The 18,396-nt window shown below is 46.4% G+C and overlaps 1 protein-coding gene across 6 annotated transcripts in view; it reads left to right on the plus strand.

The window, feature by feature from the left end:
- LOC147349478 (neuronal acetylcholine receptor subunit alpha-7) overlaps positions 1–18,396 on the plus strand; it is a 136,737-nt gene that overhangs the window by 47,956 nt on the left and 70,385 nt on the right. For 5 of the 6 annotated variants that reach the window (XM_086364075.1, XM_086364077.1, XM_086364076.1 and 2 more), the window contains exons 3-4: positions 4,802–4,846; positions 13,101–13,210. In XM_086364075.1, coding sequence (XP_086220201.1) covers positions 4,802–4,846; positions 13,101–13,210 — 155 coding nt within the window. Of the gene's footprint in view, positions 1–4,801; positions 4,847–13,100; positions 13,211–18,396 lie in introns of those variants that run through there. The other variant, XM_086364079.1, reaches the window with a different exon arrangement.

Below are 18,396 nucleotides of genomic sequence, written 5' to 3' on the forward strand. Positions count from 1 at the left end.
TGCTCAGCCTTCTTTATGGTCCAACTCCCACATATGAAAAACCCATAGCTTTGACTAGATGGACCTTTGTTGGCAAAGTAATGTCTCTGCTTTTTAATATGCTGCCTCTGTTGGTCAGACTTTATTTTGGGGGACTCCAAAATCACTACAGATGAGGACTGTAGCCATGAAATTAAAAGATTCTTGCTCCTTGGAAGAAAAGTTATAACCAACCTAGACAGCATATTAAAAAGCAGAGACATTACTTTGCCTACAAAGGTCCGTCTAGTCAAAGCTATGGTTTTTCCAGTAGTCATGTATGGATGTGAGAGTGGGACTATAAAGAAAGCTGAGCGCCAAAGAATTGATACTTTTGAACTGTGGTATTGGAGAAGACTTAAGAGTCCCTTGGACTGCAAGGAGATCCAACCAGTCCATTCTAAAGGAAATCAGTCCTGAATATTTATTGGAAGGACTGATGCTGAAGCTGAAACTCCAATACTTTGGCCACCTGATGTGAAGAACTGACTCATTTGAAAAGACCCTGATGCTGGGAAACACTGAAGGCAGGAGGAGAAAGGGATAACAGAGGATGACATGATTGGATGGCATCACCGACTCAATGGACATGAGTTTGAGTAAACTCTGGGAGTTGGTGACGGACAGGGAAACCTGGTGTGCTGCAGTCCATGGGGTTGCAAAGAGTCGGACACGACTGAGCGACTGAACTGAACTGAGGTTGGTCATAGCTTTTCTACCAAGGAGCAAGGGTCTTTTAATTTCATGGCTGCAGTCGCCATCTGCAGTGATTCTGGAGCCCAAGAAAAAAAAGTCTGTCATTGTTTCCCCATCTATTTGCCATGAAGTGGTGGGGCCGGATGCCATGATCTTTGTTTTTTGAATGTTGAGTTTTAAGCCTGCTTTTTCACTCTCATCTTTCACCTAAAGGAGGAACTAAAGAGCCTCCGCTTTGCTTTCTGCCGTAAGGGTGGTGTCATCTGCATATTTGAGTTTATTGATATTTTTCCTGGCAATCTTGATTTCAGCTTGAGCTTCATCCAGGCCAACATTTCGCATGATGTACTCTGCATATAAGTTAAATAAGGAGGGTGACAATATACAGCCCCAGGGGGTTGTACCTGCCTGTTTTTCAAATCACCTGGGTCTAGGGTCAGGGTTTGGAAACCCCCTTCTCACCCCTCCCCCCACCAGGAGTCCCAGTGTTGGACCCGTGTGATTGCAGCCTGTGTGGGGCATGACCACTGAGTTCAGCTTCATTTGCCCATTCCTGATTTCAGACAAATGCGAGTGCAGCACGGGAGGCTGGTAGCTTCCGTGTCAGTGGAGGAGGACGAGGTAAGAGAGGAGAAGCTTCGCTCCCGACTCCATAGGAGTCAGGGCTGTGGGTGGTGAGGACAAGGCTGGGAAGGTGTGACGGGGCACTGGGTGGGAGGGGACCTTGCTGTGCAGACCTTGCAGGTCCTGGTTACCTGGCTGTGCGTTCGGAGGCCAGCCCAGGGTGGACCAGGAGGGTGGCCATCTTCTGTACTCACAACTGGAAACTGGTGGCCAGGTGTCTCTTTTTCTATGTAACATAGATTTATATTTTACATGAAATGATGTTCATATAACTTGTTATCCTTGTGGAAAGAAACAGAAAGTAGAGCTAAGTCCCTTCTGATGCAGCTGGACCACTGGCAGGAAGGTTCCTCCTGGGGTTGAATTGCACTCTGCCTCTCTGGTGCCTGTAGGCTGAGGCCACAGGTCTGCCCAGGCTGCAGCTTCCTTCTTGGAGCCCCTGGGCTTGCGAAAGAGGAAGGAGGAGGGTGTGCGGCAGGAAGGGCCCCCGGGAGTTGAGGGGGAGCAAGGTCTTGGAAGGTGGAAAGTGCATACAGTGGGTGTGAGGGGCCGTGGCTTTGGTGCTGAGGAGTCATAGGGAGTAAAAGTCGCGTCTCATTCTCAGGACCCCATCTTCATCCCTCTGGTAATGTTTATATCTCCCTGTCATCCTTTCTGAAGGTGCCCTCTTCTGTCCTCCATGACTTGTCACTGTTTGTAATTACAGGTGTGTCATTGTCAAAGTATATTACCCCACCCTCCACCCAGATTTTATATTCTGTGAGCTCAGGGACCACGTCTGTTCAGTTCACCGCGGTGCGTGTCAGGCTGGCATAATGCCTGAAACAGTAAGTGCTTCACAATTACTTTGTCGCACGGGTGAATAAATGAACACTTGGTTGGACTATGGCTTATTGAAGGGGCTGTGTGCAGCCCTAAGGACCTGAGACTGGATTCTTTTAGCAATGCAGCTGGAGGAGGGCAGAGAGCTATTCTGGAACTGAGCAGAGGTCAGACTGTGAGGGTCCTTTCTTCCTTCGGCTTGGCTGCTGTAACCAGCGTACCACTCGGTGGCTTAATGACACACATTTATTTCTCACAATTCTGGAGGCTGAGGAATCCAAGATCAAGACACCTACAGCTCTGATGTCTGGTGAGAGCCTACTTCCTGGTTCATAGATGCCTGTCTCCTTGCTGGGTCTTCACATGGCAGAAGCGGTGAGGGAGCTCTTTGAGGTCCCTTTAATAAGGACAACAGTCTTGGTTCTGAGAGTGAACACACCCCCATGACCTAAACACATTCCAAAGACCCTGCCTCCCAATACCATCCCAGTGGGAGGTAGGTTTCAACATAGGATATTTGGGGGTGACACAAGCATTCAGTCTTTGGAGGGGAAAGGACATGCTTCACATGGGGGTGGGAAGGAGATGCCACTGTGCCTTGTCACCATGCAGACTGAGAGAGCTGAGTCTCAGCCAGTGGGTGGCCTGGGATGGGAGGTGGGGGCCCACCTTGGGAACACAGACAGGAGCCTCTCTTCTGGTCCTGTAGGCTTTTCCTGGGTCTCCGTGGAGGCCCCCCAACCTGCATTGCTGCTCCCTCCATTGGAGGCTGGCTGCTGCTCTGCGTTGATTACAGTTTGAAACGCTTGCTCAGTCCCATGCCACCGCACACCACAGAAATCCCGTTTCCCTCTAATGAGGTTTCAGCTGCCGTGTTGGAAAGAAGAAAGGCTTTTAATTAGATTGGTCGTAATTGAGCTCCCAAACCACAGAAGCCTTTCTCTCAGAAGATAAAGACATGGATGCAATTAAGAGAAAGAAGCCACCTGAATGGAACACTGGCTAATTTTAAGTCTATTAAAAACAACAATTCCTTAATAAGTCGAGGCAAGGGACATATGTCCTGAAAGAGTTTATCAGCACTTTCAAATAGCACTGGGATCAGACTGGAACTGGAGCCCTCGTGCAGTACAGATGCATGGCTTCGTCAGGGACTGTTCACTCTGCACAAAGGGAGGTTAGCTCCACAGATTTTTCTACCCAAACTCCTGGCAGGTGTTATTTTGCAAAAGGGCCATCTATTTTTATTGTGACCAGACTGGCAACTTCTTCTGGACACAGCCCCTGGCCTGAGGTCCCTGGGACTTGGTCCGCTGTCTTTCTCCAGGCAGCCTGGTCCCCTCTACGAGATTTACCTTCCTACCCACACTGTCATCTCTCAGAGGCGCCCAGGGCGAGCTGCTGGGCAGGGACATTGATGTGTCCAAGAATCTCTGCCAGCTCCTTACATGTTCAACACATTTGTATTTTAATGAGAAGCAGCATTCATTTCTCACTTGCATCCCTGCCCTGTGACCACGCCCCAGCAGATGGTGTTCTTTCTGCCACTGGGTCTGTTTATGTGAATGCTACCAGGGAACCGGGCCAGGTAGTTCCTGTTGAAGGAGCTCATGGTCTCAGCCTCAGGGCATCTCAGCATTAATAAGCACTTTGTCCTGGAGGGGATGAAATTGCTAGTTGGTGGAGTCTTTTTTGGTGGGAACTGAACACGAAATACTGAACAGCAGAAACTTGCTCATTTTTCTCCGTGCCTACCCTGGCTTTTGCTAGCCACTTTTGGGCCTTGCCAGCCATGATTAAAAAAAAAAAAAAAAAAGCTGATTGCATCCCAGTTGGAAAGGCCTGAAGTTGGCTAGCATCTTCTTTGGGTGCCCAATGCAAGGGCGAAGCCACTGTTGATATGCTGCCTCATGCTCCCTGGACAGAATGCAGACTTGGCACCCTTCTGGAGCCCACACTCAGGTCGGAAATGTGGAAAGAGGGCTCTTGACCCAGATCCAGGTGTGAATGTTTCCTTCATAAAGTCAGCTCACCTTTCTGATGCTTAGTTTGCTCACCTGGACAGGATTTACCTTGCTTGTGTGTGAGGGGTCTGGTGTGCTGCCTGGTTGATGAAGGATGGAAGAAAAGGTAGGCAGACCCAGGAAGAAATGGGGCCCACACAGCATTGTTAGCACAGGGGCAGCAGCTGTCACGGGAGGGCTCCCTCCCCCCCCACCGGGGGGAGGGAAGCCTAAAACATTTCAATTTGCTTAGAACTATCCATTCTTGTAATAAACTTGACTTTAAATGACTGAAATTTGCACCCAGTCTCATTTTTTTAAGTATACAAGTGATTTTAAAAAGTGTAAGTAAAAATAAGTTAAACCATTAGCAGGTATCATCTCTGGATGGTAGGGTTGCAGGGTTTTAATTTCCTTCTCTCTACTTTTCTGTCTTGTGTAAGAACTCTGTAATGAATGTGTAAATAGAAAAGCTTCAGGGAAATGCTGGAGTGTATTTGGAGGTGCTTGGTGAATTCTAATTTTGACACACACCAGCCGTCCCAACCATCAGACTGGTGCATGAATAATGGTATCATTTCCTCTTAGGTACACTGTATAAACCATATCTTTGACTCTTTTTATTTTTTCCTTTAAAGGATGAGAAGAACCAGGTGTTGACCACCAACATTTGGCTACAAATGGTAAGTGGCAACAGTGGCGGTCCTCGCCCATGGGGCTTCCTGCTCTTACACCTGAGATGCCTGAGCTGGAATTGCAGGCAAGGTCCCTGAGAGTATCCAGGACTGTCCTGCCGGCCTCCACGTTTGCCAACAGCGAAGGAGACCTCCCTACCTTTGCATGTCCTGCACTACACCCTGCAAGGCTCAGTGCACGCTCCTGCTTCATAACAGGGTGACTTGGGGACGTTTCAAAAGCATAAACATGCACATCAGTCGTAAGTTGCAGGTCTGCATGTGAATGTCCACCGCCTGTACCATAACTGATCCCCAGAGCTCCAGAGTGCCTGCCCAGCTCCCCCTGCCTCTAGCCGTGCACGTCTTAATATGGCGGAGCAATGCCCAAGCCAGAAGCCTTCACACTTCCTGCTCTAGTGATCTCTGCAAGAATTTCAAGGTGCTGTATTTTTTCATTCGTGGATTTTTTTAACCTTGCCATCTAAAGTTCTAATCTATATTAATTAACTACAAAATATGTCACTTCCATCCAATTGTAAATATAAACATTTTAAAAGAAAAACTGTCAGTCTCTCTTTTAAATTGAATCTATTTAAATTCCATATAATTTGACACACCTATCAGTAATCAAAAAACATATACAAACATGCCTTTCTTTACCTGGTGGATATTTTACATAGTCCCTTTTTCTCTCTACTCTTACCTTTCTTTTCCACACAGAATTTTATCCTTGAAAGTCTTTTGATTAATGGTTCTGACTTGGTTCTTTCCAATGTAAATATTTACATAAAAATTATTCCTTCAGAAAAGTGTTAAGAATTTTTCTTCTTGATTGACTTAGGATTACAGTGATTATTGGTACATAATTCATCAAGGTGAAACTAATTATAAATTTTAATAATTATTAAACAAAAAATTGGAAATCTACCTCTATACCAAAGATGGGGCTTTGTTTTAAATTCATTAATACATTCATAGACAATTAGTTTTTATTGCTAAAATTGAGACATAGATACAGATTTCACCATCAATTGTATAACTTTTAAAAATAGAGGTGGTAACATGTACAGTTCAGAATGAAGGGCAGTTTGTGATAGCAGCATTACTCATTTCCTTGAACTTCTTACATTATATGCCCAAAGTAATAAGAGTTTGAGGGTCTTCCCTGCAGGATTTAAAGCAACTTGCCTCAGTGCGTGGATCCCACCTGCACACCTAACCCTCCAACTCCAGCTTCACTCCTTTTGCCAAGGGCGCAGGGTCTCTTCTCCCATGGAAGCTAGCCCTTCCTCAGTGGATGTGGTCCTGTTTCCTGGCACCTGCTGAGAGCAGGGCTTTCACAACTGCCCCTGTTGCGTCAAGCATCATAATAGTGTCTGTGTCACTCTCAGTATACAAATATACTGCCCTCTGGGGCTTCCCAGGTGGCGCTAATGGTAAAGAACTTGCCCATCAATGCAAGAGACAAAAGAGACATGGGTTTGATCCCTGGGTCAGGAAGATCCCCTGGAGGAGGTCATGGCAACCCACTCCAGTATTCTTGCCTGGAGAGTCCCACAGACCAAGAAGCCTGTCTGTAGGGGCGCACAGAGTCGGACACAACTGAAGTGACTTAGCGTGTACGCATACTGGCCTCCGGAGAAGGCAATGGCACCCCACTCCAGTACTCTTGCCTGGAAAATCCCATGGATGGAGGAGCCTGGTAGGCTGCAGTCCATGGGGTCACTGAGGGTCGGACATGACTGAGCGACTTCACTTTCACTTTTCACTTTCATGCATTGGAGAAGGAAATGCCAACCCACTCCAGTGTTCTTGCCTGGAGAATCCCTGCTGTCTATGGGGTCACATAGAGTTGGACATGACTGAAGTGACTTAGCACACTGCCCTCTGTCCCCATGAAGCCGCCTAGTGATTCCCTGGTTTTCTCTCACCTTTACAGCAACATTCCCCTGAGTAGTGCCCTCCCACCCCAACTGTCTTCAGTCTCTCCCTTTGCATTCTCACTTAAACTCACCTTCATCTGGCTGTGTGTGCAGGCGTGCTCAATCGTGTCTGACTCTTGGCAACCTCATAGACTGTAGCCCGCCAGGCTCCTCTGTCCATGGAATTTTCCAGGCAAGAATACTGGAGTGGGTTGCCATTTGATTTTTTAAGGCTGTATGTGAACAAATCACTAACCCCTACCCAGGTTACTACATATTATGATTTTTTTTTTTTGATGAGAATTTTCAACTATACCAAGAAGTTGAATTTATAGTGAGCATACATATACTTGCCTCCTGGATTCTATGATTACTTTTACTATACTTGCTTTAGCCTGTATCTGACCTTCTATTCGTCTAGTTTATTTTTAAATTCAGCTCAAAAGTAGAAGAGTGGGCAGTGGTGTCTTTTCATCCACATATTTCACAGAGATCTCAGAGTCCAGAGGTTTTTTTCTTTCTTTTTCTTTCTTTCAAGGTAAAAGTATTTGCATACAACGCAGTACACAAATCCTAAAAGTATATCTGACGGTGAATTGCCAATAATGCCTTCATCTCTGCAGCCCCCACCCCTGTCCCATGCAATCAAGACTGTCATATAGCTTTGGGAATTCTGGGGCATAATGCGAATGCTTTCTTTTTGACATAAAACCGTCCATTTCCCATGCCCTCTAAAGTACAGAGCTGATGTCGCATTTTTCTCCTGGAAGGAGAGACACACTGAATTTGCTCCTGACATGTCAGATCATGTTTCTCTGAGCCTCTATTTCTTAGTCCTCAGTTAAGTGATTTGTCTTCAGCAATGAATGTGATTTGGCATTTTTTTTTTTTAAACGGATGTTGGTTTCCAGGAAAAAACATAACTGGATTATTACTTACTGTGTTGAGTTCAGGTGCTCCATAAATAGACATCCTCGCTTTGGAGGATGTCAGCAGAGGCCTCTAAATTTCTTTCAAGCACAGCATATTTCTAATTAAGACTTGCGGAGGCATCTGCAGCTTCATTTGTTTTAAAACTCACATTTTTATCTCATGTACCTATTCAACTAATCTTTTCAAGCACCTGCTTTGTGGAAAAGCATTTTGAGGCCATACGTTGGGGGGCCCAGAAAAGGATGAGACCCAGTTTCTACTTGCAAACCATTTCCAATCTGGCTGTGTAATTTACACTCTAAAGAAGGTTCAGATATCAAGACCAAGTACCTACCTAGAGAATTGGCAGGAGGCAGGCTGGCCGTGTAGACCGTGGAGTTGGCAGTACAGAAATCAAAGGAAGAGGAGGAAAGGCAAGAACTCTATGTATGTGGTGATGGGGAGCCCGAGTGTTTCTAGGTGTGAGCTCAGTAATTAATGTTTCTTTCCAGGTGCCCACCCTGTGGAAAACAAGCTGGGCACCTTTGTAATGTATGTCCTTATAAAGCTGGGTGGCACATTTTATCTGGCACCTATAGCTCATGGAGCAGCTGTAGTAATAGCTCCCAGCTGAATTTTAAGGAATCACAAGAATCTTGGATTTAGAACAGACCTGAACAGTTACCTAATCAAAACCTCTGCCTACTCTGTTTCCATCTGGAAAGCCGTGGTATTCCTACTGTGGCCTCAGTGTGGACCTGGGGAACTCAGACATCACCCCCACAGGCCTTGGAAGCTGCCCCAGAGCCATTTATAAGACAACCACGTTGATTCCTGCTCTTTGTGTTTCCCAAACTGGTGACCAGCCTGGCCTGCCCAGCCTGGGTAATGGGGACAGAGAAGTGAGGCTCCATGCTGAAGAGGGCCAAGGCCAGAGTCCCCAGGGAGGGAGGGCAGAAACCTGGACAGGAAGGGACAGAGGACCCAGGAGACTGCTCTCAGCAGTTGGTTTTACTCTCCCTTATTTCATGTTGCTGAATTCCTGTTCTGAAAAACTGAGTCCACGTAATCTTTTTTTTAGATATTTAAACTCTGAGGTCAACATCCTTTTACAAATGATGGGTTTTCTATACATTCAAAGAGAAGAGGCAGAAAAAATTCTCTTTGACATACGGTTTGTTGATTGTGTTTTCCTTTCTCTTACCTGCCCTGATTTGTAGGAATTTATAGTTATTTAGAGAACCTGAAGGAAGAGAAAGCATTTCATCTCTCTGTTTACTTCTTTATATTCCTAGGAGGAAGCAGCTAGTGTATTTTTTCTGCATATTAGTTTTATCATTTGGAGAGTCCTGTCAGACATAATCTGATTTAATCTATGAGAAGAATTGACAGAATCCATTTCAGTTTCTAAAGAGATGTTTGAGCCATTCGGAGACTTAAAGAACTTGCTTTGAAAAAAAATAAAACTATCTTCTTTAATTTTGAATTTTTGAAATTTTGACCATTCTTCTGGTTTCAGATTTCCCATCCTTCTGCTTATTTTCCACCTCCTAATTCTAATTATGGAATTAATAGCATTAATAGAATGTTAGATTCTAAACCATATTTATTTCTGAAATGCTTATTACCTTCTTCATTTCTGCATTCTTTATCAAAATAGAAATGCTACATATGTTGCTCATAGATGAGAGGTCAGTGGCTTGCTTAGGGCCGTAAGAGCAACCCACCATTAAGCAAAACCTGTGTCCACTGAGAGAAGAAAGTTTTGGGACAGAAGAAAGGAGGAGACCCACCCTCTTCCTCTGAGATCAGAACAGTTGATGGAAGAATGTTCAGGGCATGTGTGTGTGAGGTGTTTCCTGACTCCAACAGCTTGGCTCTATCCTGAGTTAGCATTTGGTCCTTCAGGTAAGGGCTCATTCCCATAGACTGCCCCCATTTGAGACCCCAACTGCAGACGGGGCCCAAGTGACCCACGCTTCTGTCCAGCTGAGTTCACATTCAGACACTCCCATTCCCTGCCTCATATTCAGTACTGTCCTTGAACAGCTCCTGGAACTCAAGAGAAACCTTTATCTTTGTTTAAAATGTATTATTGTATATAATCTAATATATAATATAAAGGATGGGCTTCCCTGTTGGCTCTGGGAGGGTTGGCACTTCTAGGTTCAGGCCTGTTTCCAGGTGCCTGCATGTGGGAGCCGTGCCAGCTGCTGTCTATACACAGATTTTGCTCAGCACCTCTGCCCTCAAGGCTCTGTGATCCGAGTGGGCAGTGAATACTTTGGAGGATAGAACCCTACCCCCTGCTTGTTTATGGGCCCTTTTCCACATCCATTCTTAGGAAATCTTCATGAAAACCTAGGACAATGCTGCACTGAGGTTCCTGCTCCAACTCCTGACACTGAGCTGGCTTTTGCTCTCTCCACCTTAGGCTGAAGCTCAGTTGTTACAGCTCTCATGTCCTCTGGGATGTTGTTAAAGGGAGGATTCCTTTTCCTCTCAGAGTCATCATGTATCACACGCCTCCCAAGGCCATGTGACTTACTTGCTTCGACACTTTATCTCATTGCATCCTTATAGTGCCTGATGAGGTGCTACATACGAGGAGAATGCAGCTCAGAGAGGGTGGTTTACCTGCTAGAGCTAATACAGCTCTTCTCTGCTGGAGCCTTGGGTACAAACCAAAGTCTGTTTGATCCTAAAGCTCCCAGTGGCCCTCTGTTTCTGCTGAGAGGATGATAGGGACCAAACTTGGCTTTAGGCTAAGGGAGACCCCTACAAGAGCAGCCCACCTTGGTGGGGTGCAGAATTTGCCTGTGCAGACAGATTAGTCGGGAAGAACCAACCACAGTAGAGCCTGGGAGTCACCCAGCTTGAGGTCAAATAAGTTCTGAGTCCTGACCCCAGTGACCGACAAGAAAGTCGTCACTTCTCCAGGCCCGAGTTTTCTCTTGTAAATAGGAAGTTATGCTGGCATCCCGGTGTTCTGGTGAGCATGGTACACATAGCAGACACTGAGCAAGCAGGCTGGCTGAGATACACGTCCCGGGGCACATGTGGCTAAGTAGGAGCATGGGTAGGGGAGATGGGAGGGGTGAGGAATTGCCAGGGAGATTCCCTGCAGCTCGGCCCTGGTACCTTTAAGAGAGGTTTGTGTTTGACCAACAAAGCGCTCCCTCTTCCCTGCTTCTCTTGCTGTGGCCATCCTATCAGCAGGCAGAGTAGATGGGCATCTATCTGCCACACCTACCTTCCTGGGCAGTTCTGGGAGTCCTGGGGCCCTGAGCAGGGTAATGGGGAAGATGAATACCAGACTCTGTGCTAATCAGCTGCTGACCCAGAGGAGCATCCGGATATGAGAACATGGTCAGGAAAGCACAGGTGTTGGGCATAGAAGGGCTTATGCCTAGAACATGAGAGAGAAAAGAAGCGAACACTGAGCAAAGGGGGCAGAGCTGGAGCCTCTGGAGCAAACAGAGTGTGGCTGGTTTCCCAGGCCTTCCTGCAAAACTACTTGAACGAGATGGGCTCTTTCTGGGTGCTGTGCTGTCCTGTCTTCCCCCAGCCACACACTTCTGATTTAGAAACATCGGCCAGGTGGGTCAACATCCTAAATGCCCCCAGTGATACTGCAACATGTTGTTTAGTTCGTGTCTTACTCTTCTGCAAACCCATGGACTATAGCCTGCCAGGCTCCTATGTCCATGAGATCTCCCCAGGCAAGGGTCACCATTTCCTTCTCTAGGGGATCTTCCCAATCCAGGGGTCAAACCCACATACATCTCTTGCATTGCAGGTGGATTCTTTACCACTGAGTTACCGGGGATACTTCAACAATTTAAGTATCAATATATCCTCCTCCTCATGGTCCATGACTCTGAAATGCTGATCAGTTAGTTCAGTTCAGTCGCTCAGTCATGTCTGACTCTGCAACCCCATGGACTGCAGCACAGCAGACTTTCCTATCCAGCACCAACTCCCAGAGCTTGCTCAAACTCATGTCCATCGAGTTCGTGATGTCATTCAACCAGCTCATGGCCCCTTCTCCTCCTGCCTTCAATCTTCCCCAGCATCAGGGTCTTTTTTAATGAGTCAGTTCTTTGCATAAGGTGGCCAAAGTATTGAAAGTAGAGAAATGCTGATACTTACCCGCATATTCCCTCTTCTCTGACTAACTGGGATGCTTCTCTGCCCTTTCCAGAGGATGGTGGCATCTCTAGGGCATGCCCTTTGACTGCTATTGCCAGTTTCAGTAGCTCTAGACCCACAACCCCTTGGTGGCAATTCTCAAATCTCAGCAGCTCTGAACATGACAGGGTTTTTTGTTTGTTTGTTTTTGTTTTTATGATTTTACGTCAAACCGATCAGGTCTAAAATTGATATTCAGTCAAGGCATTTAAGTATAAATATGCATATTTTGCTGCAGAAATAATGATTATGAGGAATTGCCCCTGGGCCAGCTTAGGGTGTTGGCTCACATACCTTTTTAAATCTGAGAAAGTTTGCACTCATAGCAGGTAGCTCCAGGGGGACTGAATACAGGATGGAGGCCTTTATGGCATCTGCTCTGATAAGGCACTCCTGTAGGAGCTGGTAAGTCCAAACCTGGCAGCCTTGCAGTCCTGGCTGGGTGCTGCTGGTTGCCCAGCAGTGCAGGTGGGGGCCTACCTGAGCAGTCTTTACAAAGCCAGTGGACCTCAGGTAGCTCTGGGGTGCCTGGTCTGGGGGCAGAGAACTCCAGCAATGGACCTTCCTCTTACAAAGACCCCTCAAGAAGCAATTTCAGAGAGACACACTCATGTTCACGTGCTTATAAATATTTCCTGAGTCTTACTCTGTACCCTCGTGTCCTGATTCAGTGTTTTAGTACCAATGCCCATGTTTGCATTTTTGAGTTGTGGTGTCAGAAGCAGTATTCCTACCTGGGAATAATCATTCAAATCCAAATATAGGCCCTTAGACATTTCTAAGAGGTACCCCTGCAGCTGCATGAAGTTGTTGTATGGAAATAAGTCTTCGACATTTTTCCAACCTAGTTCTTATTCTAACTGAAATAATGAATTTATTTGTCCAACCAAAACTTTGAAAGCGAAACAGTTTTCATTTGGCTAGGAAAAAAATCCATCTGCTACAGGAGAGAAGGGCTTGGGGGCATGCAGTGGACTGGAATTAACTTTAATGCTACCCTCTGACTATGGTCATGGTGACAGCAGGATCTTAAATGTGATTTTTATGCTATTCATGGTCATTTAGTAAGGATTATTTAATTCCCAGTTTCCATATATTTTACAGATAGCAACTCAATTATGTAAATGAGTGTCTGGAACTCTTTTTGGTTTTGAACTTATCTAATAATCTCTCATAAGATATATTAGCAGGCAAGAAAGCAAAGTGCTGCTAATGCTGCCGTCTGTGTTTGTCAGACTTGGACAGATCACTATTTACAGTGGAATGCATCCGAGTATCCAGGCGTGAAGACGGTTCGTTTCCCAGACGGCCAGATCTGGAAGCCAGACATTCTCCTCTACAACAGGTAAGCTCAGTGGACAAAAGGGAAAGAAATGAGTTTATTCTTGGATATGTTTTAACAGTCAAGTATATTTGAATATTTTATAGAAATGCTGGGTATGTTATCCATATAATTTGGGATTATGGATTCCCATGAGGCTTTGTGGGAAGCAGCTCTGTCCCGTGTCTGGCATTCTGTCCCAGCACGCAGGCCTACAGCATCCAACATGCTGCCCTCAATGGCTGTGTTCACAGGGCTGTGCATTACAGATTTGTAGGTACTTGTATACATATTGGCACTGAGACATTTTTGCATATGGTCATAAGTTTGCCTCTGAATGAGCAGTTACAGTCACAGCAAGAGAAATTGCTGGTCAACAGGATACATGGCTGGAGTCCACTGTCTGGACTCAGGTCCTCATTTAATGCACTGCCATTGTGCACTGAGAGCACTGCGGGGCAGCTAAGCACAGGAGACTCATCTCTAGCCACACTCGGAAGCCTGTACCTGATGGGAGAAGGACAGTCTTCGTCTTCTAATAGTCCGTCTCCTGAGGTCAGGAAAGGAAGGATTTGTCAGTCAGCCAAGGCCATCTGATTTGTGGAATGGAAGCCCACTCCACAAGGCAGGTATCTATCCAGGCAGATTAAATTTCTTGAAGCACTAAAATTTCTTGCTAAACTACATAGTAAACTAAGGGAACCCAGAGCCTCTCTTTCCAGTAAGATACAGGATGTGATAACGGTCTTAATACTCATGAAAGCTGTTTCCTAGTGACGGCTGCTGTCTCTGGTCCCTCTTGGAAAAAAGGAATCCCAGCACCTTTGTGACTCACAAAAACAGTGCTGCCATCCGCTGCTCCCTGTGGGCACAGTGATCCCTCAGCACCAGCTGATGGGTTTGTCCTACGAGGACTGCTTCCAGGAGGCTGAGTAATTTTATGTCTCGTATCCACTGTTTATTCTCTGTCTTTCTTCCTGGTATCACATTTCATTTGAATCCTTGGGCCTGTCTCTAGAAGATTATCTTTGCTGATTTGCCACCACTCTCCAGTACCTTAACTTAATTCCAGCAGCTGAGTTCTGTAAGGTGTCTCAGGTCTGAGAAAGCAGTCCCCTATTGAGTAGAAGCACATGGGTTCCCATGCCTCCTCCTTGGCTCCTCTGTTTTCTAGGGGCTGTATTAGTTGCCCAGAGCTGCCAGAACAAAATAACCACTAACTGGGTGACTTAAAGATCAGAAATTTGTTTTCTCTTGGAGGCTGGAGGTCCCAGGTGTCTCAGGTCTGCAGTTTGGTTTCTCCCGGGGCCTCTCTCTGGGGCTTGTGGATGCATCTTCTCCTGTGTCCTTACATGCTCTCCCCATGTGTGTGTGTCTGTGTCCTCATCTTTGCTTGTGAAAACATTAGTCACACCGGATTAGGGTTCACTCTGATGACTTCATTTTACCTTAGTTTTACCTCATTAAAGATTCCGCTTCCAACTGCAGTTTCACTTGGAGATACTTGAGCGTGTGAATTAGTTAGGGGTTCAGCCTATGACTTTCATGGGGAGACAGTTCAGTCTATAACAGCAATATTGCCGTTGACTGGTTAAGGACAAGGGTTTGGATGGACTAAGTGGGTGTAAATCTTAGCCATAATATTTGCTATGTCTGTAAGTCTCAGATGCCTCCTTTGCCCAATAGGGTAAGTGCCAACCTCACAGTCTGGAAGAATGAACTGCAGATGTATGTAGCACGCTTGGTGTGGTACTCAGTAAAGAGTGAACAATCTGTAAAGGTAGTTGTGTGCTCAAAGGCACGGGGATGAGAATCTCAGCTTTAAGTAAGATGGTTTGACATTTTAAAAAGAAATGCCAATAATGTTTTTCACTGTTCCCAATGCAGTTTTTTCAACTGAAATCAAAAATAAGTATGGTAGAATTTTTAACAATTAAGCTTTAAGTGATGGTTCTTATGATTTACTTGTAAGATCTTAAACCCCAGTAAATGTTTGTTTGGCGTTCATGACATTCTAACTAATGACGAGTCCCCAAGTATTCTACACATACTTGAATTTCAAGGAACAAAGATGCAGCCATCTCTTTCTGACAGATGCCACCAGGGGCCAGGCCTCCAGGAATAATCCATCTCCTTCTTCCTCTTGTGTTTCCCCTGGAGCTCCACATAACCATCTCCCCTCTTCTTCTCCTTTCCGTATACCTGTTGACTGCCTGCACCAGCCTGCAGCACAGTGTCTATAGAGACTGCCTCCTCTCCTGCATTAATTTTCTTCTGAGAAGTGAGATGTGGGACTTTTTACCTAAAGTAACTGTTGGCTACATGGCTGGCATGTCCACATTAGCACAGTGTGGGGTAGGAAGGTTAAAAAGTTACTGAAGCCAGCTGGAGACAGAGCATCAGTTATCTTTCACTGCTTAAGTGACCCTGAATTTAATGGCTTAAGGAAAAAAAAACACTATGCCTTTTATTTCTCACCATGGGAGCTGGCTGGGCCTGCATGGCTGCTTGTCTGTTCTATGAGATGTTGGCAGCAGGCAGTGGCTGGGGCTCAGATGAGCTTCTGTGTGGGGTTACACCCCCAGAGCTGATGGTGATGGTGATGGCGCTGTGGGCAGAGCTCAATCGGGGCTGTAGCTGCACCACCTCAAGTGCCTCTTCCCCTCCTGAGCCTTTTCCATGTGGCCTGGTGAGTTCTGGAGAGGCATGAAGTGGGGGCTGCCTGGCCCTTAGGGACCCAGAGTAGGAATTCAGACCAGCCCTTCACCTGGTCCTGTTGGGCAAAGTAGGGAGGGGTCCAGAGAAGGGAGGAGAAATCAGTCCCCTTCTCCAGGGCACCAGGGAGGGAGGCAGGGAGGTTGCCTTGGGGAGACCAGCTGTCCAGACTGAGTGGGGACAGTGACAACACAGGAAGGTCAGAGTGAAGACTGGGAGGAGTGGAAGGACCAAAGCAGGCATGCGTAATAACGAAGGAGCACTCAGTTCAGGGCGCCTGTGGGGCCAGGTGGACAGGGAGAGGCAGGGTGACCCTGTTACCTCCGGGGGCTCTCTCTGCTGCCACTCCTCCTGCCCCAGATATGTGTGGACACCACCACCCCAAACTTTGCTGCCTCCCCTTTCATCTGCTGTTGGTCAGCTCAGGGATGTTCCCCAACTCCCATCATTTATCCTTGCCCCCCTCAGTGTGGGGCTCTCACCTTCTCTCACCCCCAGACCTCAGCTGAACTCCCCTTTGACTCCAGACACCTCTCTCTGTCACATGCTCTCCTAGAAAGGGGTTCCTGTGCCCCACCGCCTGCAGGTGCTCCCCCCCCCTTCATGGGCTCCTGGAAAGCACCTCACAACTGTGTGTGTACAGACAAGATGGAAGGAGGGTGGGGTACAGGCAAGAGGCAGAGAAGCCAGGGGGACGGCCTGTGTGATGCTGGAGCTGCCAAAGCCAACAAGGGAAAAAAGGAGGAGGAAAGTCACAGTGGCAGCCTGGAAGATATGAGCCTAGGTATCTGAGTCTAGAAATGAACACGGGAAGTGGCAAAAACAGGCCTGAGTTTAGTGAGATCCTGACCTTCTGATATTCTGTTATGGGAGATTTTGAGAGATGTTGAGTTTAGTACTTTCCACCAGCCAAAGATTCCCAAACTGATGTATAAGATTCTCAAACTGATGTATTTCCTCAGTGAGCCTGTGCGATGTTTCATTACATATATGTGGCGAGGGTGGGGGCATTTCCTGAAGGAGGGGACGTGCCACCCTTCTGTGTGAGCTGTGGTTTGGAGGGGAGCATTGATTCACGTCAGGGGAAACATCACCAACATATATGTAACATTTCTCCTTCTATTCCAGCTCAATTTTGTAGTCAAGGTGTGAGCCCCACGTGGTTTTTGAGATAGAATCCATTTTCTGTGCTTTGAAGAGGCTGGGCCACTGCATAATAGGGTCTCTGCGTCATTTCTGGGAGGGGCTGCTTTCTTCTCCTGGTGGAGGGTGAACAAGTTTATTGCCCACCGGCTGGCTGGGTGGCTGTGAGGGGAGGACAGGGGCTAATAGCAGCATCCCTGCTAGATGATGAATCCAGTGGTTTCTTGCTTGCTTCATTCTGCTTTAGTTTAAGCCTGCAGTTCAAGGATTTGTCTGAACACAACCTTACTCAAAGTGAGTAGCGATTCTGGATGGCTTGTTCCCATTTTCCTCCCTCCTTTTTGGCTTTTAATCTTCTGTGTGATTACATTTATTGATGTTCTAGAATAGGGGATACAAATCAATAAAATGGTTACCTCTGGGAGGGACAGAAGAAAGGGGCATGAGGGAACTTTCTGAGATAATGGGAGTGTCTGTATCTTGACTTTATGGTGGTTATAGTTACATGAATATAATCTGCATCAAAATTCAGTGAAAGCCACACACCAGAAACCTGTGTAATAGGTTAAATGGCAGATGGTTCACAGTGAACTGAAAGACACAATGAGCTGTCGATACGGAGCGTAGAAAAGAGATGCGCAAAGATGAAAAATAAGAGAAATGCTGGGACTTGCAGAACAGACTGAGATGTTCTTAAAGTGTTTAACTGGAGTCTAAGATAGAAATAATAGAGAAAACGAGGGAAAAGCAATGTTTAAAGAAATAATGGCTTGGAATTTTCCAGAAATTATAAAAAGTACCAGTCATCAGGTAAAGGAATCCCAACCAGTCCTAATTGGGACAAATGGTATTTGCTGTAGTTCCTGTCTTTGCAGGACAACTCACTCCAAAATTTAAAATAAGAAGAATTTTTGTAACCTCTCCCAGTTGCTGCGGCTCAAGGATTTGGGGAGGGGTCCAGTAGGTGGTCTGGCTCCAGGTCTCATGAAGTTTCAGCCCAGTATTGGCTGGGGCTGCAGTCAACAGGGAGCCTGACTGGGGTATCCAGCCAGATGACTCACCCAGATGGCTGGCAAGTTGATGCTGGCCCTTAGGAGCCTTAATTCTTATACACATGGGCCTCTCTATGAGTTGAATGTCCTCATGGTGTGGCGAATGGCTTCCCTCAGATTGAGTCATGACCTAGGAAAAGCTACAGTGCCTTTTGGGTGGAATGAAAGGCCTAACTGGTATCAGCGTTGTTTTGCAGAGAAAAGTCTGAACCCCAGCAACATCTCAGCCACCCCTACATTGTGCAACCCTGGGTGGCTGCCTCAGTCTCTCTAGACTTCTCAGTTCTTGAGCTGTTTCAT

This window comes from Bos grunniens, chromosome 21 (genome assembly GCF_055505025.1).
Source record: "Bos grunniens cultivar Pamir isolate PY7600 chromosome 21, Bosgru_T2T1.0, whole genome shotgun sequence".
Lineage (NCBI taxonomy): Eukaryota > Metazoa > Chordata > Mammalia > Artiodactyla > Bovidae > Bos > Bos grunniens.